The following is a 25,106-nucleotide window of genomic DNA, read 5'->3' on the forward strand; positions in this document are numbered from 1 at the left end:
CACTCTATTTTACGAATTGGATTTCAGAAACATATTAACTTTTGAAATTAAGGTCGTAGAGAGTATTTCATTGGGTTGTATGGCTTTTACAGCTACTTGAGAAGATAACCGACAATCGCCCGAAGTCAACTGCCGTACGGTGTAGACGATTGGTCGCTCCTCATCTACATCTGCATAATACCCTGCGAGCCGCCTCTAAGGTGTTTCTCAGGGAGTGATCAATCACCAGCATTCAGCATGGAATAGGATTCCCACACACGCCACACGGTACAAAAAACGTTACGCATACTAACAAATAATACTACTGCATTCATTCAAAGGCAAAACCTACCAACTAGTATTTTGGCGTACCTGATGCATCGCTTTGTTATAATTTCACTGGCGTAATAAGTAACCTCAAAGTTAGCATACGCATGAGCGATGTATTATCGTATTCTGGGCATGGACCTATTACGAAATGGCAAAATCAGAGGGTACTCGATGGCTATGATTGGCTGACTACGACAATAGTGTTTGTTTCAATATATTTTATTTTGACAATATGAATTTTATTAAACTATTTCACGTAGATGGATGAAGTATCAGGATTTTATAAAAATATATTCATTAACAATTAATTTGATAACCTTTTCAACTTCTCGTACTAAAACTGAAGTTGTGGTTTACTGCACAGGCACCTTGAACTCCTTTGTTTATATTTTTACTTGGAGGAATTAAAATGCAAAGCAAAAGCTATCTAAAAATACCCGGTAACCATGGCGACACATTTATTCAATTTTCCTTTTGATGCCTCAAGACTATGACCCTTGCCCCGCCCTAAACTGAAAATAATTTTTTGATAACGGGTATAACTATCCTGCCATCAGATGATTATGATGAGCTGGGATCTTGCCATGCGTTGATAGATAACATGGAATACGAGGAAGTTCTTCTTCCTTACTCACTTAATTCCATGGTTACGAGATTAGCGAGGTTCCGGAAGGTACACAAATGCATATCGGTGGTGAAAGTGATGAAACAGATTGTCTCCTAAAACATGAGATTCGAACTCTCCTGGGTTATTTTGGTGCTCACAGATAAAGTAGTGTGGAGCGGGTGACATTTCTAGTGGCGTATCTATAGGGGGACGGGGGGGAGGGGGTTCAATATATTCCCCCTATTGGAGCGAAACACACACTAGATAAAATCGAAAATTTTGAGGGTCGCAACGTAGTACAAAAGTATTTAGTTATATTTTCCGATGTGCTTACCTACGTAAACAAATTGAAATACAAAGTAGCTCTAAACTTAAAGGTATGAACCACTAGCGTAACTAGTAATATGTTTTTGGGGGGATGAAGGGACCTGGGGTGGGACACCCCCATGAAACGGGGGTCCGGGAATTTTTTTAAAAATTGACATGCCTGGAAATATGTTTCATATCATTTTGGCGCTTAAAATTTAACTAAAAGCAGATGCAGTGACTATATGTCAAAACGAGACAATAGTTTTAAATAACTTTTTTTTTTTACTTCTTTGAGGGTTTGGAGGATCTATCATAGTGACGACAGTGGTATAACGGCATTTCCATGAAAAGGTCAACTCTTTCTCTCAAATTAAAATTTAAGCTGGAGATATTTTATCTTGATAGATCAACAGCTAAATGATTGAATTTTATGAAATCAGTTCTTGAAACATTATTCAGAGCCTTATTTAAAGTTTTCAAATTATACTTCGATTCAAAAAGTTTTGAAATCTGTTTGAAATCACTTAGGTGGTTGACCTGGCAGTAATTACGTCACATGTTAATTTTGGGCATATTTAGAAGGTAATTCGATAATTAATTTTGTTTCTGTATAAGTACATCACCTTCATAAATGTTTTTTATCATGCACAGTTAGAAGTGTTGCAGTTTTTTTGTATTTTAAAATTTTATCGAAATAACCTATCGCATAGTTTCCTCTAAAGGCAATTCCGTCAATGGATTTGCCCATAAACTATAATATTGTTGCTTTGCTATAGTATTACAATTGTATGCTTGCCCTGAAGATTCATCCTTTCCATCAAGGTCACTCGTAGAAATTGAACAACACTAGATTCTGACCTCGTTACCACCCTTTGTACCTCTTTGGCTACAGGTCATTCGGAAGAAACAAGTTGATGAGTCACAAAAATATTTCACTGGATTACGAAAGACGACCATAAGAGCAACGCAGCTAAATATTTTCTCAATCACAAGCAAAAAGTTATCTTGGCGGAAATGGGTTTAAGATGGAGCATAATACCCGCTCAACCGTGCTTATTTATCCTCTTTCCAAGATGAATCACTTGTTCAAAATTTATGGTATTACGCGGAAATTTAAGGTGATTAGAGCACGTCTTCGTCAACATTTTCCTGTATCTTGGGCAGACAAATACTTCTCACGAATGAATACTCAGCTAAAATTGGTATACAAAAACCACGAATATTACAAAAGAGGATCCTCACGTCGGATTATAAAAGTGTTCTCACCCACCGCGGATTTAAATGAGTTTACAAAAGTCGCCACTCGTGTCGCTGACGGACAAATTGATCCGAGTTTTTCACGGGAAAATAAACTATAATTAGGGGTATTAACCGAAATTTATGCACACGAACATGTGCTCTATCAAGCTCATTACTTTTCAATGCTATTGCTCCCAATTAAAAACATAATAAGGCAAAAAATTGGGAAAAAAAGTGGATCGCATTGCACTCATCACCGTGCCGCGGACATTCTTGAAAACCGATATTGTGCGACCGAAGTGACAACCGAAATCAGTCTTCAATGGGATGGTATTGGGCCTCTTCTATGCAGGCCCTTGACAAAAACATTGACGCGGTTCTACCACAATGTTCTCTTATTCATGCTAACAATTTTTCCATTACACAATATGTTTATTTGGGTACACACATTTTACACCACAAAGCGGCATTTCCTAGCAACATGAAACATCAACAAAACATGAAAGAGCAAGATGCAACCGTATATTGCATTAACAATAAAAATTCAAATGGATTTATTTACATCCTGTTTATTGTTTTAATTTAAGCAATACATTCGAGAAAGGTGTTTTTGAGGCTGTAAAGGAAAAGGGGTTTTTGGTTATTTACCCGAAGAATACCACTCACTTACTCACTGATTTAACCCGGTGGATGATCTGATTAGGTGAAGGAAGAGCTCAACCCAGACTAAGCCACAGGCGTGTGAATACACACTATCAGGATGGGAGGAGTATATTGCACAATCAGGTTCCATTCTCTGGCTTTTTAGGTAGCAAAACTCCTTCACTTACATTTAGGAATCCTATTTTTTTAATTGGAAGTCTCATCTTTCTTCTACAAAATCTTAATTATTACCTACGTGGGAATTAATTAAAGGTTTTGTGTCTTGGATTCATGATGGAGAGTTTTTGATAAAAATGGGAAGTATGTGTCCTGTATTAATTTTTCCAGTGGCGATCCACCCGCGTCGCTCCGTCCAGTCTTCTCTTCCAAATCCCATAGAGCCAAAATAATGTCGTTGTCGCATCAGGAATTCGACCACCCGGGAATGTGAAGAGCATGAGTTCCATTTCATTAAAAAAAACTCTATACTCCTGCTCTGACGGATTCATTGGTCGGAGGGATAAATTCATCACTACTTTTCTAATTTCTTGATATGATTAAAAATGGAACTTTTTACACCTATTGCAAACCAATCTACCGAAACTTATTGCGTGAAGTCATACTTTGTCGATGAAAATAAGCTTTACAAAACATGAGTTTTTGTCTTATAACATCTATATTTTTATTTTATTTTTTAAATTTTTATTTTATTCCCAAACCACCGAGTACAGCTCATGTCGGCCATTTTATATCGGGGTGTTCAACAAATTTAACTATTGCACGCACACAAACAGCCATGCCCTGGATTAGGGTAACTTACCCAGGCGGGTCTCAAACCCGCGACCTCATGTTTGGCAGGCGAGGACTTTACCCCGCCGCGCCGCCACCGAGGCGGGAGACTTCTCATAAAATTCTAATCTTTTAGTGAAAGTCTTTAACTTGACATGCAATTTTAGCCGACGTTTCTGTTTATTTACAAACCATCTAATTTTATATTTTTTTGTTATGATTAGAAATTTACCTTTTCACTTCGATTGCTAGCCAATATTTCGAAACTTAATGCGTAAAATCGTATTTTTTTCGATGAAATTGATTCTTATTGCATTTAAAAAAATAAGGGATGAGTTCGAAAAGCGGGTCTCAGAATTCAATCAAGCTTTGTAGTGTTTTAGTCTATCAGTAACTTTCCTCGAATCACCCACATGGGGGATATATAACCAGTAGTTTAAAACGCAGTACAAAAAACACAAAAACGCAATAACCATTTACAGGTCAAATATGTTCTCGAGTAGAAAGCATTACGACTCACTTATACACAAAATTCTCTAATACGGGAATAAATTTGACCTTTAAATGTTAAACTGCGTTTTAAAAATATTGGTTATATAAGCCAAATATGGGGGCGATTCGATAACAGTCCCCGATGGAATATAACGCTATAAAGTTTGATTGAATTCTGCGACCCGATTTTCGGACACTCCCCTCGTCAGTGTTTCAACCCTAAAGTTTCATTTTGGATAGGTGAGGGTAGAGTTCATCCCAGACTTACCCAAAGGCCTTTGAATATCACACAATATATCCTGCGCAGGAGTTCATGTTCCTTTCTCTGGGCCACCACGCAATTCGAAGACTTTTATATGGTGTATCCGAAGACTGCACACAGGAATTGAGCCCAAGACCCTTGGATCAACAGCACATTGGCACCCACTCGGCAACAACGCTCCCAAATTATATGCATAACCAACAAAATCACTCAAAAAGTTTCAGGGGAGCTTACCGCCTTCGTCATTATCATGAGAATGGAGTCAACTTTCTTAAGGCCTGGTTACACGGTACATGAGAATGTACAAGAAAATGTAACGTTTGAGGCCCCACATAGACAGTTTTTCTATCCACTACTAGGCCTGTCATTAGTGGATACCGTGCCGTGATGTAACGTGCGCACGCTCCGTCACGTGTTTTCAAACAGTCGATGAAGATTATTTTTAATGACTCATATCTCAGCTATAAAACATTATTCATCCACGACATTTTCGGCAAGTACATTTGAGGTAAGTATCTTATTGTTCTAGTACTTTTAAAAAAGTTTGCATGTTCCCCATTGGTTTATATTTGAAGTTGAAATAATTTGTTGCGCATTTAAAATGTACGAAAAAATGTCCGAAAAAATGTACCGTGTAACCACCTACTCGTGGATCTTGTCCATGAGAATGTACAAGAATCTGTTCAGAAAACCATTCAGAAAAATGTAAAGAATCTTGTACATTCTAATGTACCGTGTAACCAGGCCTTTAGGAGAGATGCAGTGGAGCATAACAAATGATAATGATAAACAAAGATATCGTATTGTCCACAATTTACTAACCGAGTACTACCCGTGCTTCAATTTTTATACAATCATCCTCAGGTACTAATAGTAACTAAGTTAGTACACGTGTAGTACTCGGTTAATAAATTGTGGACAATACGATATCTTAGTTTATCATTGTCATGAGAATGGGCTGTCTTTCTTCATGATAAAATTTAAAACACCAATATTAACTTCCACAGTTTATTATGCGAGTAAAACTTCACTACCAAATATGGTTTGGACACTTCTCCTTGAAAAGGAAAGGAGTGTCCAAATCATGGCCATCTAGAGAATAACATAAAGAGTGTCCAAACCATGATGAAGGAGAGAGTAGTATTTTCCTGATCGTTAATGCGGGTGTTCTAAACTTGCAGCGTAGGTAGATTTAAAATGCCTAATTTGAGTCCCTTCACTCTCTGTCCCAGTGATCATTTTCGAATGGCAAGTCTTATAACAACTAGTCTTATATAATCCACTAATGATTCAAATCAATTGGAAGGCAAATAAATGGTGAACATTGAATGGTGAATTCAATTTACTTGCTTCCCTTACAATTACGATAACGAGGTAACGATTTACTTTCTAAGGCTAACAGCGATTTTTCTATCGAGTCTTAATCTCCTTCTTTTGTTCCTGCTGCTGAATATCCCAGAGTATTAAGGTATTAGAATGTGACCAATTCCCATCTTCAATAGTAATGGGTAAGGAGTACATGAAAAAACTAAAATGCAGGAAAAATCACTGGCGGATCAAACAATGACCATAAAAATGGATATATTTAGGTAGGTTCAATTAAGTATCCAATTTCAACCTTCCCCAGAAAAGATGGGCCAATTGCATTAATACATGCCACAGGCACAGCCTCATCAATCAACAGACGATCCCTTAGCTATAGGCACGTATCTGGCATTTCGAATTCAATATCGTCAAACGTGAGAAGACGCTGAACAAACACAGAGAATGGAGTCCCAGAAACGATTGGCAAATTCCATTAATGGCGGTGGAAATAATTCGGAAGAGTTGAGTTTATGGCCATCTATCCCCATTCGTTTGGTTCGTCGACTCTCGTCTGGATAATCCACCGTCTGCTTTGGATCAGTCACAGAGCCAATCAATACCTATCACTCGGGTTAATGGTACGACGAGTGCAGATAAGATTGAAATCAGGGTATCCTTGGTAACTCCTATCAAACTGTTCCCAGGATTTTCCTGATTTATTGATGCCTAAATCATGACATCCTTCATAGCTACTCCAACTATTAATAACTATTGAATCAAGTATACGTATCAATTATAAAATGAATAATGTAACGTATATTAATGATAGAATCATAGCAACAGTTAAAATATTTCGGTACAGGTCCGTGTAGCTTTGAAGTTACCTAAAACTCCGAATTATTTGTACTAAAATAAAGTAAACAGTTATGTATTAAAAGTACATTATTATTATTACTAAATCAGAATGTAATAAATCATCACATAAACTTATGAAAAGTATTTAATTCGGAAATATTTGTATGGAAGGTATAATAAAAATTTAACTCATATGTAAACTTTCATAAAATTAAGTTAAAATTTGGAAACTTTTTCTTGAATATCGAACTATATCCCTTAGTGTTAAGGACCATTAAAACATTTTCTTTTGTGTTTTTGAAATTGCCGCGTAGGTATATTAGAATGTGCCTTAGACCCTTCCTTACGATTCATATATAATGGAAAGATGAAAATGATTATAAACAGGAAAAATCACTCCCATATAAAAAAATGACAAAAGTAATTATAATCGACGGACAACTATCGACAATAGCCATCGAAGACTAGTCACCACCACCAATGTTTCATTATTCGATTTTTCGACGACCATATTGTCAATATTAGAATTCATGATTCAATAATCATGGTAATACCTCATTAATTCTCTCATTCCTACCTATACATTTAAATCGCAGCAGGAAAAACGAAACGTCCACGCGCGCTAGAAACTAGACGCCTTCTCTCTCTCATTGATAGGCGATTCAGAGCCATCTACCTGTCATAACCTCTACGGACAGCTTTTAAGACTGAATAATAGATGGCTCTGAGATCGGATGACGAATTCGCGCCATTTATGAACGCCTTTCCAGCGTGACATTAGGTCGGCGTCGCTGCGAAGGACGTTTCTACCCCCACCAATTCCATTCGATTTCCAAGGCGACCTCCAAAGACGGAGGGGCGCGATTAGAATGTATTCAGGGCGACCCTATAGATGCATTTGCAATAGGAGCGATACGAGTCGCGGGATGGCTGAGCGGCCGTTTTCTACCCCATCTGCGGTGTCACTTCGCGTCTAGCATCGCGAGCGTAATCTTTTGAGGTCATGGACCAACTCTGAGAGAGGGTCACGTCGTAGTTTTCGCTTGGGTTTTATTTTAAAACGTTTCCCCAAACAGCGTGCGCTTTGGCATACACATAAAATACATTGACTTAGCAGATCAGCAGCACACACATCAGCGCATCATCATTTCAACCTCAGAGCCTGAGTTTAAATCCCGGTGGTAGAGGATAGGGGGCATCCATTCATTACGTTAGGCATTTCGGAGGGGGTTCAGGGGGTCAAGTCCTAGCAAGTATCACGTGTTTTTTCCGCAAGAAATAGTGTAAAATTGTGATCTTAGTAATCTTAAATAATAGTCTTTACTAATATTAAATAAAAAAGATTAAACAAATTGTTATTTTTAAATTAATTCAACCCAATGAAGCATAGATTAACATATTCACACTGAAAATATGCATTTTGAACAAACTCACGTGAGATTAGAGGGAGGGGGGAGTTGGTCGAGTCAAATCTCATGATATCTAAGGGGGGAGGGAGGGTCCAAAAATTGCCAAAATCACATCACGTAATTATCCCTTACTATATTAATCACGTATTAAAAGTAACGTAAAGAGTATACTCCTGAAGACGATGGCAGACTCAGCCGTTGAAACGTTGGGAGAAATAACCCAATACTACACACGGTGGGAAACCCGAGAAATTTTTCATCACTTCATTCCTCCTCACGCCATTAACAAATTGTGGGCCAACGCCAACACCGAATTTTAACCCACCATTACCTTTGTTATGGTGCGAATGGACTTATCTGTCGGCCGTCTTTTTCAAATATCATATTTAAGTAATGTCACGTATATCTCGTGTAATATGTGGCATGATATCGTGGACGTTATGAATATTAGCAAAATAAGATACTGCAATATATCCACCAAATTCATTGTAGCCCAACGGGTTTCGTTGTGACAACAATGTTCTCAGAATGGTGTTGTAACATCGAAATTCTCAGAATATTGTTACTACAACGAAATTATCAGAATATTGTTGTAAAAACGAAACGTGTCCAGCCAAAATAAATTCAGTGGACACACTGCAATGGTTTATTTTACTAATTTCACGCATACCTTGCACAATTCAATGATTACACGCTAATATATCAACCATTTTTGAAGATACTACTGTGCGGTGGACTTAATCAGTGCATACGCAAAAGAACCACTCAAAAAGAAACGTGGATGATTTCTGCCTTCACCATTGCCAGGAGGATGGGCAGTCTTTCTTCAAACCTAATCTGTCGAGGGAAGTGTTTTCGTGATCAGTAATGAGCGAGTACCAATCTGGTAGCGTGCGAAGATTTAAAGTGCCAAATTCACCATAAATCAGTCCATCCGAAAACGTCTTAAGTCCCAGTCAGGCCACATTTTACCCTCTGATTTCCGGCTTTTTCCATCTACCACAGCACCGTTGTCCTCGTCCTTTTTCTTTTGTATGTTTCTATCCCTTTCTTTCCTTACCTATGAATTTATTTGTATATTTTCGCTTAAGGCGACATGTGAATGAGAGAAATAGTATATATAATATAAGTAGATAGGTACCCCATTAAAGAAACAAGTCGGGCAGAAGCGAAGCGTCTTCTAAGGGTACATTTTGCTAAACCTTAGATGACCGTAAAAGCGAGCTTTCAGTATACTTGCGAAATTACGGTTTGCGAAAATTCAGTGCATCTTCCCACATTCATATGGCCTCTAAAACATCACGCCGATGCGAGGTCCGATTATTACGCATGCAGCGGGATAAAGCCACCGGATACAGGTCATTTAGGGTATCTCTGAGGGACAATGGCGATGAAAGAAGTCGGTTGAGACCGCAGAGGAACGCTTATTTCAATTATCTTTATTCATTTTTTTTATTCGCGGCGCGATGATTGTTATAACTTCCGAGGGGAATGCATAGAGGAGGCCCAATTTCATCCAAGAGAAGGTTGATTTCTGTTGCCACTTCGGTCGCAATTCATTTGCGATGATGAGTGCAATGAGATCCAATTTTTTGCCTATATTTTTTATTAAAATGTTTGTAACTGCGACGAATAGTATTGAAAAGTTATTAATTTCATAGAACACATAACCATGTTTATAAATTTTAGTTAACACCCATGGGCGTACCCAGGATCATAATTAGGGGGGGGGGGGGCAAGCCCTGGTCTAGGGGAGGGGGTGCAAGCCATGGGATTTATGAGATTATTTCCTTGAAAAAATAGTTTTATTTTAGTTACATATCTTATTCTAATATATATCATTTTTTGGTGGGTTTAAAGAAAATTTGTTGAATATTTCGTTTCAATTCAGTGCTGATTTTGCTGAAAGACTTTTGCGATTTCTGCTTCTAGGGGGGGCAGCTGTCCCCCCTACCCCTCGCTGGGTTGGGCCCATGTTAACACCACTGATTACACCTTATTTTCCCGCGAAACTCGGATCAATTTGTCCATCAGCGACGCGAGTGGCGACTTTTGTAAACCCATTTAAATGCGTGGTGGGTAACAGCACATTTACAGACAGACTTGAAGATCCCCTTTTGTAATATTCATGATAATTCCAATGCACTAAAGAGGGATGGGCAGCTTGAACGCATGGGAAGGGGCGGTATTGCCAGGTCGGCTAGTCGGCGATCGCCGAGGACTGCGCAACGCTCGCGACTATATTGAACCCTATATGAAAGGTTTAATAAAAAAATACTTAGATTACTTGAACCAGTGTTTTTTTTACCTTTGGAAAATAAAATCTTTGACTTGTTGCTTTACTTACATCATAATGAGGGTAAAAATTTTACGTGAAGAACAGTGGCGTAACTTTGGGGGGATTACGGGATGTATCCCCCCCCAAAGCCTCAGAGAAGTCAAAAAATATTGTTTAAAAATCTTGTCTGGATTTGATATACAATAACTGCATCTGATTAAAGTTAAATTTTAAGTATCAAAATGATTTAAATGCGTGGTGGGTAACAGCACATTTACAGGCAGACTTGAAGATCCCCTTTTGTAATATTCATGATAATTCCAATGCACTAAAGAGGGATGGCCAGCTTGAACGCATGGGAAGGGGCGGTATTGCCAGGTCGGCTAGTCAGCGATCGCCGAGGACTCCGCAACGCTCGCGACTATATTGAACCCTATATGAAAGGTTTAATAAAAAAATACTTAGATTACTTGAACCAGTGTTTTTTTTACCTTTGGAAAATAAAATCTTTGACTTGTTGCTTTACTTACATCATAATGAGGGTAAAAATTTTACGTGAAGAACAGTGGCGTAACTTTGGGGGGATTACGGGATGTATCCCCCCCCAAAGCCTCAGAGAAGTCAAAAAATATTGTTTAAAAATCTTGTCTGGATTTGATATACAATAACTGCATCTGATTAAAGTTCAATTTTAAGTATCAAAATGATTTAAAATGCATTTTCAGGCATGTTATTTTTCAAATATTTTCCTGAATTCATTGTTTCCTTGGGGGTAGCCCTGTCAATCCCCATCATCCCCCCAAAGCCCCTCCATCCCCCACAAAGCATAATCCTAGTTACGCCACTGATAGAGAACATAAAAATATGGATGCCAAAAGATGAAGGAAACCTGGAGCTTTTTTGAAATGGTTATTCGAAAACGTTATTTTAGTTTTATTTTCAGATTTCAGGGCAATTTCAGGAAACAAATTCAATAAATATTCGGCAATAGAACCATAATCTATTATTAAATTGTATAATCTGTGAAATTCTCACTTTTCATAGTATTTTTTTTTACTAGGAAATTGCAATATTTATTAAATTTAATACAGTTTTTAAGAGCCACAATAGCGTCAAAATCCATTTCTGGACATGCAACTTCCTGAAATTTTGCGGGGGAGGACTCCCGATTCCCGCTGTAAGGAGGGTCCATAGGCGGATCCAGGGGGGGCACGAGGGGGGTACGGGGGCACGTGCCCCCCCAGACCCTAAAAAATATGCAATATTTTTAATGTTGGTCCCATTATCATTGCGTTCGTTTTGCATTACGAGATATCCTTGAGCCCCCCCCAGAACAAAATCCTGTATACGGCCTTGTTTGTGCCCCCCCCAGAAAGAAATCCTGGATCCGCCCCTAGGAGGGCCCCATCATGAGGCCTAGCGGAGGGCCTCAAATCACCCCCGACCACCCCTGTGCATGAGAAAGGATTTTGTCCCCAATACGTCTCTCTTTCTCGAACCATTAGCACGTAATGCATGCAACTCCGCATACAAATCCGCCGTAGGACACAAAACGCTGTATGGTCATCGTAACATCCATTCGACTGCACCTTGACCCCCTTTCTAGTTCCCCAGAACAACACTGTGTTCACCTCACACCCACATATTTTCCCCGTCCCCCTAACTTTGATTTCCCGATCCCAACCACATATCCAAACCGAAAGACAACGTTCGTTATTACGCAACAGACCGTACGATTTTCAGCCTACGGCCGGCAGCAGCACTGCAGCGCCCCGAGCGAAGGCCGTCCGTGACAGGAAAGTTAAAAAAAGTGAACATGAATATCCGCGCGCAGTGCTGTTGTGGCGTAACCTCTGAGGAATATGTATAATCCAGAGGGTTGTCGTTAGATGGCGCGCAAGTCCTGCGGCACGACTCGTGGGCTCAGAGTATGGGAACTGCGTGAAAGAGTATGCACCACTCCACCTCGACCGGTCTTTTGCGGGACGGATAATCAACTTTAAACTTACCCTGATATCTACAGGGCGTTTCAGGAGGAATCTGCAACACTTCAGGAGGTGGTAGGCAGTGGCGTAGCCAGGAGTTTCGTTCGGAGGGGTCCAAAACCAGGGGGGGAAATTTTTGAAAAACACGGTACGAAGCAGATGTTTTAAACTAATTTAACACTTTTCAGAATCGAAAAGACTTAATTTGTTAAAATATTTTGTAAATTCATGATTTTTCAATATTTTGTTTTCTTTTATGAATGTGTTTTTATATTTCCGGGGGGGAAGGGGTTAGTTAGTTACAGAGTTGTGGCAACGAAAACATTTTTTGGAAGCACTTCGCAGTTACCGTTTTTTCTTGGGTATCCAGCTTTTTCGACCTTTTTTTCATACTCTTTGTTTTTTAAGACATTAAATACTTAAGGTTGGACAAAATGAGCAATTTTAACTGTCTGAAACAAAAAATTTCAAAATGGGTGAGATTATTATCTGAGTAGTTGATACTCCCTCAATTTAGTTGTTTAATCGAGGTCAAAGATTTTTCTGGGCAAGCAAAGTCGATCCTTGGCTATGTCTTAAATTTGAAAATTTTACCATAAGTAGTATTTTTCAAAAAAGTGAGGTTTTTATGTTTGAGACTAAGTCAAAAACTGACAGTGTGCTCCTATCTATACGGAGAAAAATTTCAAGATTATAACGCAAGTTTGATGAAGAAATGCGTGAAAATTCCAAATATGGTATTGAGACTTGTACTTACGTATGTAATTCCGAGATGTTACACACAGGAGGCATACAGACAGGCGCATTAATTATAAAATTATTTAATAATTTGAGAGATGAATTAAAAAGTATGATATACATAGGGTAATTTAGAACAAAATAAAGGAATGGTTGCAACAGCTATATCCTGTAAAGATTAGGAAAAAATTATTTTCCTAAAAATTTGTAGAAATGAGATATATTTACGTATACTTTGATATCATTAATTTAATACTGTTTTGGAGATACAATGCCACTGTTGATTAAAATGTCCTGGAACTTACCGAAATGTCTTTATTCGACATAATTATTATTGTTCCTTGTGTGAGTTAAAAAAGGTGCCCATTTCTATTACACTTCTGATGTATAATGAAGCTTAAAAAATCTTGGAATGGAATTTGTAATGAAATGTGAAATTTTGAATTAAATGAATTCATTAAGGACAAAAGTTTTAAACGGATGATTCACTGCCAAAAGAGAACAAAAGATTTTTCTTGCGTAAGAAATAGCTTCACCAATCTTCTTGAATACAACACTTTTATTAAGTGCAAGGAAATGGGAGTCGAAAGCAACAAATATGAGAATAGTGAAATCCAGTCAATGGCAATTAATGAAGTTTAATTCGATATACCGTGGAAAGTAATCGCGATTAACTCCAAGATTGATATAAAAGACTTAATAATGCCTTGCTGAAAAAAAGCTTAATAGTATCACTAATTTCCGACAAGCCCTGAGAAGGAAAGCGAGCATTATCAAGCAGAAAACCCTTACATCAAACATGTTTGTCGAGGAAAGATTCGACAGGAGTACTGGGTTAGTTACAGCTTCGAAAAGTCTAGGTATAGATTTCAGGCGAGCTTTCAGCAGGAATCTTTAATACACGGATCGACGGACGGTCTTAATTTAGATGGACTCGTCACTCATTTCGGCCAGAGCGATCACTTATGAGGTAGTTCACTCAGTCAAGGTTGAGAAATGAGCCGTGAGTGTTCCACGCTGAGCAGCTGCTATCGGGACGAAATAAGCAACCATTCCGTTCGAGGGACAACGATTCGTTCGTGTGAGGACGGAAGTCGGTAAGTATCTTGTTATGCGAGACACTGTTTCATGCATATGAGTCTCCCGTCTCAACCAGCACTTGGACACTCGGTCCGACCTTAAGCATGAGCAACTGCGACAGATTTAGGGTAAAGACTTTTTCCTATCACATGACGGAATTAACCCTTTAAAGGTAGAACTAACTTACCGACCGATTTTTATTATTTTTTGCATATCCTATTTACTTTACAACTAATGAAGAGATATTATGAAAGAAAACCCGAACAAAAATGTTTAAATGCGTTTTCAAGCATGTTCCCAAATCGGAACACACCACAAAATTTAGCTATTGTTTAAAAAATAATTATACACTTGACCAAAAAACTAAGTTTAACAATTTAATACATATATATTGATCTTTTGAATAAATGGGCATTTATTACAGGTCAGCGAGTGTAGGAAAAAATATCGAATAAACCGAAGCCACTGAAAATAACCAATTTTGAAAAGGTATAATTAACGACCAATGTATACACAAGTCATGCGATTCACTTATTAAAAAATTTTTCCATAATTTATTCACATAACGAAAGCTGTAAAAGCAAACACAGATCCTAAATGTAATTTTCGTAAATTATTATAAATCTGTTCCCAAATGAGAGTATTGGATTGTAAACGGCTAATACTTTTGATTTAAGTTATTATAGAATACGACAGGTGTATTACAGAGCAGGAAGATTTAATTTTACACGTTTTTACACGTCACAATACTGAAAAACCCACTTCCGTTCACTAATTAACTGACTGATTGATTCATACAATTGCTTTGAGTGAATGAGACAAGGTACAACATAAAGTCAAAGAATCGAACATTATTATTAAATTTAAATCGATCCGTAAAATTGAAAAGAAAGAGCTTTTATTCGTAGTTTTCACGAAAGCTCGTTTACGATACAGGAAAATATTTACAAGAGCGTGCTGAAAAATATGCTGAAAAATGCTAGATGATAGCGATTATCGTTAAACAAGTTAGGTACCTACTCGCTTTCCCTCGCTGGGTATGCTCTCCACCTTCCCCTTCGGCCTGGATTTTAAAGAATATACGCATGTATTATAAATGGTGACTCAAAATTTTAAATATATTACGTTTATACGCATTGGAGGATCTAGGGGGGTCACGGAGGCACGTGCCCCCTCCCCAGAACCTTAAAAAATATGCAATATTTTTAATACGGTCTCATTATCATTGCGTTCGTTTAGTATTACGAGGAATCCTTGTACCCCCCCCCAGAACAAAATACAGTAGATTCCGGTTAATTGGGACATATCGGGACTTGTGCACTTTGCCCCAACTAAGCGGCTGCCCCAATTAGGCGAACTATCCTGTGTATGGGCATAAACTGACGTTGAAATGATAGAAAGAAGACTAAAGAATGTTTATAATGCAACATAAGTTCATTAAACTATTAATTTGATTAATAAATCAGCGAGTTTAGTTAATTTATTATCATTTTTAAGAATAATAACAATTTAGTTATAAATATTTTTCACAGCCTCGGGCCACGCTAAATGACTGTCTTTTACTGAGTCCTATTAAAGAAAAGTCTTATCCTCTTACGGATAGTATAGCAACAAGAGCTTTCAAAATAGGGCAAGAATAGGAACATTTGTGAAAAATAAGAGTAAATCAAAGGAGGAAAATATAAAAAAGTAGTATTCTGAAAACAAAAAAGTTGAATTTCGTCGCGAGTATGGAGTCTATGTCGCCGACTCATGGCCCAATAAAGCGGCATGCTGACCCAATTAAGCGGAGAATACTCTGGGATACTCATCTATTGGGTTCTGTTCTTCAAGATCTGCCCCAATTAAGAGGCTGCCCCAAGTAACCGGTGGACCCATTAAACGGAATCTACTGTATTTAAGTATACCGGGACTAGCCACGGTGATAACTTTTACGGGAGTCACCCGCAATGCACAATTGATTTGGATGGATTTTGGATGGATTTTTCAATGGATTTCAATCCAACAATGGATTTTTCGCACAATTGTGCATTGCGGGTGACTCCCGAAAAAGTTATCACCGTGGCTAGTCCCGGTATACTTAAATTCGTCAAAGAGAGAACACCTATATGTGTTCAAAGTTCGGACTTTACTCTCCGGCTGTGACGCCGTGCGCACGATTTGGACTGCTCGTCGCATAATATGCTCAGCAGTCCATGCCACCTTGTCCGGTACCTATAGTCCACAAATTTCCGCAGGGATGAATGACGCCTCGGTAGCTTAACTGGCTAAAGCACTCGGCCGGAAATCGAGGGATCCGGGTTCGAATCCCGGTCAAGGCGAATGATTTTTTCTCTGTGGACTGTATTGGATACGGCCTTACTTGTGCCCCCCAGAAAGAAATCCTGGATATGCCCATGTTTATACGCAGGTAAGATTATAACCAGGGATGGCAAGTGAAAGGAAACGAAAATGTTTCGTTTCGGCCCGGAGGGCAACGAAAATACGAGGCCTAGGATTAGTTTCGTTCCCGCACGAAATTAAAATTACCGAGGTGTGCAGTTCCGACCCGCGACGATACTTCACTCCCGGGAACCAAACTAAATTGTTCATTACTCCGCTGCTCATCCATGGGCGTACCCAGCGAGGGGCAGGAGGGGCCAGCTGCCCCACTTGAAGAAAAAAACCGTAAATGTCTTTGAGGAAAATAATATTTTGCTGAAGTTAAAATACCGTGGAAAGCGCAATTGAAGACATTAATTCCAAATCGACACAAATCTATTTGGTAGGATCCGTTAGTTATGTTGCTATATCCTTGGGGTTACCTTAGCTGTTGCTTCCATTTTGGTTAGTTGCTCGCTTTACTTCAATATTACATGGTGTCACTTATCCATCCATGAGGAAAAGTTGAAGTTTCCGTAGCTCTGAATCTGAGCAAAAAAGTGGTTTGTTCCAAGAGTTTTCTGCATGAATCTGCGCTCAGCTGGAATTCGGCTTGAGTTGGGCTTCGTTCAATATGAAAGGCATGAGTATTATTATTGCAATATCATCTTGGGAAGATAGCCACGATTGCCGATGGGGAATTCAATGCAGTGATTAAGTTTGATGGACCATTTTCATAATAATAAGTTCAAAGTAATAAATACCTTTGCTCATCAATTCCAGCTTGAATAGGGTAGTTTCCTTCATCAAGGAAACGAAAGGCATTGCGATTCCTTACTCACCATTAGTGTATTCATAATATACAAATTATTTGGTTTTAGAAATCCCAGTTTAGACGAATGTTAATGGTCAATTTCAACCTCATTTGAAAAAGGCCTGATTGGCGCCCATGCGATGCCAGTCCATGTGACGTCATAGGGTCCTAGACGCTATACGAGTATATAGGAGTTTTACATCGCTTAGATTACCAATGAATGCATGTGGCACAGAGCTCTGGGAAACATCTCTTATTGTTAATAATAACTTATTAAAATTGCCTATGGTCGGAAAGTTTCCTTCGTTTGATAGGGTATTAATTAATCCTTATTAAAGCCAAGCGCTACTTGCTAGCAGGGTACTCAGCTACCTGCCAGCATCCTGCATCGTAGCGGCTCTCAAAGCCTCGCACCGAGGGGGCCTCACGCGGAACCAGAATGACGTCACACGAGCTTTTCCCAGCATTCATACTTAGCGGTCACGTTTTCGCGCGCTTGAAAATTTTCACATTTCATTTTATATCGAAAATTTTATATAGTTATTTAAAAAACTGAAAGCGTGAAATACGCATTCAAGGAGTGCGTATTTGGTATCGGCATTTAAATTTCGGTTCGATTTGAGCAATTAAAAATTTTAAAGCGTGAATTACGCGCTCCATGAGTGCGTATTCGATTTCAGCAATCAAATTCGGTTCGATTTGGGTAAAAAAAAATAGGAAACGACCCTATCGAGATAAAAACAGATCATAGCTCACCCCAACTGGACATGGTCCTTCCGAAGATCTGTCCCGTCTCCTTGTTGTAGAAGAACTGCTTGATGGTGTCGAGCTTCCCGAGTTGCGGGGGTCTGTAGAAGGCGTCATGGTCCATAGGGGTTGGCCTGGGAGGCCTCGGGGGCGGGGGTGGTTCCGATGGGGAAGGTGGCGGCGACTCGTCCTCATTGTCGGTGAGGAACGGGGGTGGGTCTCCGGAGGGAAGTCGCAGAGGCGCCGACTTGGTGGGCGAAGCCGTTGTGTTGGGCGTTGAAGAATCAGACATCTCGGCGAATCTTTATAAAACGATTTAAAACCTGGGGATTAAGAAAAAGAAAAATTTATCATCAATAAAAATCACATGAGCACTATAAAAACTGGTTGTTGCAAGAGAAAAAATATTGATCATATATATCCTGGAGTTTAGGTTAAAATGATGCAAAAATTTTATGCCGACGTTTCGGTTTTGTTTTTAACCATCTTCAGGGCTTATTTTTGAACTGGGTTGTTTCACTCCTTTCTCTTTCCTGTGTCTCTCTTTTGAAAAAGCAGGTGAAAGAGTGCTACTGTATTTATAACAAAGAAATAGTTTCAAAAGGTGTACTCCGTTTTCCTAACCTGAATATTACAATCTGGTAGCGTAAGTTTTAGATGAATTCGTTTGTCACCTAATGGAAGTCGATGGCACTGACAAATAGACTTTCTACGTACTTTTCCACAGTAATTTATATTATGCACTACCGGTTTGAACACTTCAGTGCCATTCTCAAGGGATTTTTTCTTTTATCTTTTTATGTGAAGGGTATTTATCTAATTTTAAAAATAGTTCATGATAACATTTGATTTTCGTTTTTCTGTTTTCCTTAAATAATAATTTGATCCACTTAATTGGCTGAAACTAATCAAATTACAAATTGTGACCAGTGTTAGAGTAAAGGAGACCAAAACAATGGCTATCCACTAATGAACTTTGGGTACTTATTCAATAAGCCGCCCATGATGCATGGTCGATGAATCGGTAATTGGCTCTTTTGCTTTTTAGATCCAATAGGGTTTGGCTAAAGATGACTAAACATTCTCAGACTGGGAGCGAGATGAAGGCCAAATATCAGACAGGAACGCGCAAAGGAAAGTAAATAATAGAGACATGAGTTCACCACGTATTTTCCACCCTCTATGACACACATGTCTTACATGTTTGCTGACCGATTCCTTATCACTCAGCGCTTGAACCTTGCCCTGCCCCGTCAGCTGCCTTCTTTCCACCCTTGAAGCAACTGACAAGTCTTGCATCCACGACAATGCTCAGCACTTAAGCGAAAATGCATAAGGTGATGGAGGAAAATACCTATTGAATGATTTTACACATTTTTATAAAATATACATCGACTAAAGTTTCAACAGGCAACAGTCATTATTAAGGTTTGATCACCAGAAAAGTAGCGATATATACGTACAGTTGGTTGCAGTTGGGTTGGGGCAAGAAAATTTCGGGGTAGGGACAGTGGGGATGATATAGGATGAGCAATGAAGAAAGACAATGCGTCACCATATTAATCACTGGTCAACAATCCTAAGATTGGTTTGAAGCAGCCCTCCATCAATTCTCCTATCAGCGAACCTTTCCAAACCAACGTATTTCTTCTCTTTCACATCCCTCTTTACTTGTTCCATATATTTTGTTCAAGGTCTTCCTTTTCTGTTCTTCCACTTGCCCCTCGACGATCGTCATAATCAGGTCATCATGTCTCAAGATTTGGCCTATACGGTTTTTCCGTCTTCTTATCAAGATTTTCAAGAAGCTTCTCTTCTCTCTTACTCTTCATTGGACTTCCTCATCACTAACAAGGCACATGACACAAAAAACGACTAGCAAATTACCAATTAGTCTTCTCACACAAACACTACAGCATGGTAAAAGGCCAAAGAGGTCAAAAGTGATTAGGCAGAGGGGAGTGAACACCAACTGTAACAACTATAGTTCATGTATATTTTGGTACTTTACTGGTGTCCGACATCTTGAAAGTGACGATTATCCCCTTGAAACCTGGGTCTATGTATGTTTGATTCAAGTGTGGAATATTATTAAAGAGCTGTTTTCTACTATCATCAGGATTAAAGAAGTTCGAAAGATAAAATCTGAGTCTGTTGTTTAAAAAAGGAAACATTACGGCAAGACATACTCCGTTGGTCAGCCTTACGAATACAATTTGTCTTCAATACGTATTTGAGAAGCGTGTTGAGCCGATTGAAAAAAACTCGGTTGAATTTCATTGCCCGAAAAAAAAATATTTCCAGATAAAAAATTCAGCTGAACGAAAAATCTAGCTTATCTTTTTATTTCTTAGTGTACGATATACGAAAATGTTTGATGTTTTAAGAGTAGTTTAATTCTACAAGAAATGATAAAGGTAATATAAATTACGTAATCCAATCTAAAAACTCGTACTTTCATACGATTTTTATTGCATACCATAATTACCATGAGACATGATGGTCTAAAGGCCGTTTTACAAGGCGCACGTAATTGCAAAATCTGACGTGTGTACGAAGGTGCAGTCAAAAATGCGTCGTGTGAAGCGGTGAAGAATGCATGCGAGACGAGATGGACGTGAGATGGAAAAATAGCCCCTGTTCTAATTTCGTTCATGCATTCGCGCAATTCCTCGCCATTTTAGAAATTTATAATGTTCTACCCTGCGCAATTCCGTGCCCGTGAAAAACAGCCTTAATAAAAATTATCGTCGAAGTCATTTGGAATAAAAGAACGGTATATGAAGGCCTCTGGTGAGACACAGTGCAATTGCAATTGATGCAGGGTGTAAAATAGAAGACTTAGCTATAAGTACAATAAGTCATCAACATACGAACAAGATGCATTCTAAGATGGTGTTCGTAAGTTAAAATACATTATCAAGGCAACCAAAAGTGTAATTATCCTACAGAATGCAACACTGCATCACAATTTTACGTTAACGATGCGTTGCGATGACGACGAACTGGTCTTGCGATGCGATTGGAGCCGAAATTATGCATTACATGAAATGTCGAAAAGGCTGGATACAAAAAAAAAGTTTTTTAATGTAACTGCAAAGTGCATCCTTTACTCCACACCGCGTTGCATCGGCCAACCTCAAAGGCGCCAAATTTAAAATTTCAGACACGCTTCAATTTTTTTAATGCTCGTACATATCTCTGAAAGTTCGCAAGTCGAATGTTCGTAATTAGAGGACGCACTGCAGCAATTAAAATCAAAATTCTACGCGAGGGACTAGGGACTACTCCTTTCAGTTCACTCGATCTCTTTTAGGAGTCGTAAAAAATAATTTGAGGATAGGTGAGATGGAAAGTTCTCTGGCCATGAGAAAAGATGGTTGAGTGAAAAATTTTCATTCTCATCTATTGAATTACACGTGGCAGGGAAAATTTTTAAGTGTGAATTTTACATGATGAGTCTCAAAAAAATCTATGCAGATAAAACTTTTAAATTTTGTATTGACTACCGACGATATCGTAAGAAGAGTTCGAGAGAAGAGAGGTCTCATGAAAACCTCAATAGGAATGAATGAAATTAAATTTATAAATGTAATAAAAATTTAAATTAAACAATACACTAATAGGGTAATTTTTATTCAGGATATTAAATGTTATGCTTGTTGTATGCCACTATGTAATATAATAATGGAACCTTTTGATAAGCCTCATGGCTTAGAGGGACTATGTTTGTGTATATGCAAATGAAATATCATCTCATTCTATGGTAGCTGAGTGGAGATCTTCGAAATGTGTTGCTAAAGCAGAATGATTAGGATAAAATAGATCGACCGAGTTAGTAATGCGGAAGTCCTAAGGATAGTAGGAGAGAGGAGAAGCCTCATGAAAACCTTAATAAGAAAACGAGACAACCCTACAGATATGATGATCTGATGAAGACAATAGTCGAGGGACAATTACATCGTGTAGCTGTTGATATTTACGCTTATGTTTTCATTACTTTATTGATTTGATGTTTGTGTTTTATTTGATATTAATGTTTAATAGATTCTGATGGAATCTTGCAGCCATTGAAAAAGGAGCTGGATGGAGGGAGAAGATAAATGAAAATTGTAATTTGAAAAGAATATAGAGGTCTTTGGAAGGAACAATTGTCTAATTTTAAAATGGCAAGAACGGGAAAAGAAGACCCCAGAAATAAATTTGTTGAACAGATTAAGAAAGATGGGAAAGAGAAGAAGTACGTAGGTACGAAAAGATTAGCTCATAGGGGAAATGTGGTGATACAGAAGAATCATGAGGATCAAATGGATCGACCGAGTTAGTAATGAGGAAGTCCTAAGGAGAGTAGGAGGGAAGAGAAGCCTCATGAAAACCTTGACCAAAAGACGGAACAACCTTATAGGACGTATCTTGAGATATGATTGCCTGATGAAGTCAATCGTCGAAGGACAAGTGGAAGGCAAAAATGAAAAAGGAAGACATCGAACAAAATGTACGGAACAGGTAAAGTGGGATGTGAAAGAAAAGAAATACGTAAGTGTTTAAAGGTCAGCTGATCGGCGAATTGAGTGGAGAGCTGCGTCAAACCAATGTCAGGATTGTTGACCAGTGATGATGATGACTACCACAATGGGTCCTCCTTAAATGTTTTTTTAAGATCGGCTGATATGAGAAAAGAATGAAGAGCTAAATCAAATCATTGCTAATTGATAATGATTTATACTCTCATCAGCTATGCACACATAATACAGCACTGAAAGCGAAGTTTATTGGACTCAAAATAATGTTAAAAAGATCAGCTGATGTAAGAAGTGATTGGAGAACAATGTCAAACCACTGCTAACAGATAATGATGTAAATTCTCATCAGGTACATACACATGGTACAGTGCTGAAAACGAAGGTTATTGGTCTCAATGTAGTGTTATAAGACTAGCTGATATGATAAGTGAATGAAGAACTGTGTCAAACCATCGCCAACTGATAATGATTTACATTCTCATCAGGTATGCAGGTATAGTACAGTACCGAAAGCGAACTTCATTTGTCTCAATGTAGCGTTAAAAGATTATTTGACATGAGATATGAATGGAGAGCTGGATCAAACAATAGCTAACTGATACTGATGTACATTCTCATCAGGTACATACACATAGTATAGTGCTGAAAGCGAAGGTTATTGGTGTCAATGTAAAGTTAAAAGATCAGCTGATATGAGAAATAAAAGCAGAGCTGGATCAGACCATTACTGACTGATACTCATTTAAATTCTCATCAGGTACGTACGCACAGTACAGTGCTGAAAGCGGAAACGTGGTCGCATAACGGCGTGGGTGGGCTTACGATGCCCAATCAAATCCGGAGGCCGGCCGAAGCTGGGACGTGGGCGGAAAGACCCCGAGGTCTGCCCCCCCGTTGGCGGTCGCTGGAGATCCTCGCGGTCGGACAAAGAGAGCAGCATCCAGTGGCACACATTTGTAAGGGATGTGCCTCGTTTACCCGCGCCGATCCGTTCAAGTGGAAAAATGGACGGTGGTGGGAGTCAATTACGCAAAACGTGGGGGTTGATGCGATCCGAATGGGACGACAGTGAGGCATTCCAGGGGAGGAACTTGGGATGGGTGGAGGGTGGGATAACTCTACGCTACGTGGGTTCGGACAAGCCGAGATGGACCGCGAGTCCTTTCCCATTCATGCCGATAGTGGAGCCAAGGAAACTGCATATCGATGGCTAAGTTCTAACGACACTTATCTCAAAATTTGGCTGGTTTGAGGCAGGTATCTTAAACAAAGTGTAATGACATTAAAAAAAAATAAAAGTCAAGGAAAAAACAACTCTTTGTTCGCAAATGTATGCTTCTTTTCCAGTTTTATCAATTTTTGGTCTTTAATTTCAGTGCGCAATTAAAAATATAAATCGTTTATTATGCTCTCCTGAAAAGTTGCTATTTTTGAGATACGTGTCGTTACAACTTAGCCATCGGTATAGGAGGCTCAAGTCCATTTTACAGAAGACTGATTTCCGTAGCGATTTTAGTCGCATTTAAATCGGTTTTCGAAAATTTCAGCGGCGCGGTGATGAGTCCAACGTGATCCACTTTTTTCTTCAATATTTTGCATTATTACGTTTGTTATGGCGAGAAATAGCATTGAACAATTATGAATTTAATTGATCACATAATACTTTATGTAAATTTCAGTAAATACCCCTAATTATACCTTATTTCCCCGTGAAACTCGGATCAATTTGTCCGTCGGCGACTTTTGTAGACCCATTTAAATGCGCGGTGGGTGACAACACATTTAGAGGCAGACTTGAGGATCCTCTTTTGTAATATTCGTGAGTGGAGCGTAGGGATGATTTCTTGACGCCGCAGTGACCCCAAGGATGGTCCGGACCACGAATATTACATCAAAGGATTCTTAAGTGCCACTAGAATTTGTCACTCCGCGCGCAATAAAATCGGATTTAAAAAATCGCCACTCGTGTCGCCACCAGTCATCGATAACTACTTGTCACGAGGAAATACACGGTAGTTATACGTAAAGGAGCCACCAAATCATATAAACTACACATTTAACGCATGCAACGTGACTGTCTAACAAAAAAGATTTACTTCCACTACGATTTATGGTGAAAGTCACATTGAACCATATACAGCTACCTAGTGGCGCCGCCGAATAAAATGGGCGCGACCTTGCAACAAATATAACGCTTAACCGCCATGTTCTATGGCCTAATTTAATGGAGTCCCCTTGGTCCTGAACACGAATATTAGGTACATCAGAGGATTCTCAAATCCTCCCCTAGAATTGTTGTCGCTCATCGCGCATTAATATCAGATTCCAAAAGCGCCACTCGTGGCGCTACCAGTCATCGATA

General features: G+C 38.8%; 1 protein-coding gene across 2 annotated transcripts in view; it reads right to left on the minus strand.

Moving 5' to 3' along the window:
* Nucleotides 1-25,106, minus strand: part of LOC124168492 (sodium/potassium-transporting ATPase subunit beta-2-like) — a 120,227-nt gene that overhangs the window by 71,807 nt on the left and 23,314 nt on the right. For both annotated transcript variants that reach the window (XM_046546810.1, XM_046546808.1), the window contains exon 2: nucleotides 18,231-18,544. In XM_046546810.1, the coding sequence (XP_046402766.1) occupies nucleotides 18,231-18,513 (283 nt within the window). In that variant the 5' untranslated portion in view covers nucleotides 18,514-18,544. The remainder of the gene's footprint in view (nucleotides 1-18,230; nucleotides 18,545-25,106) is intronic.

This window comes from Ischnura elegans, chromosome 11 (assembly GCF_921293095.1).
Source record: "Ischnura elegans chromosome 11, ioIscEleg1.1, whole genome shotgun sequence".
Lineage (NCBI taxonomy): Eukaryota > Metazoa > Arthropoda > Insecta > Odonata > Coenagrionidae > Ischnura > Ischnura elegans.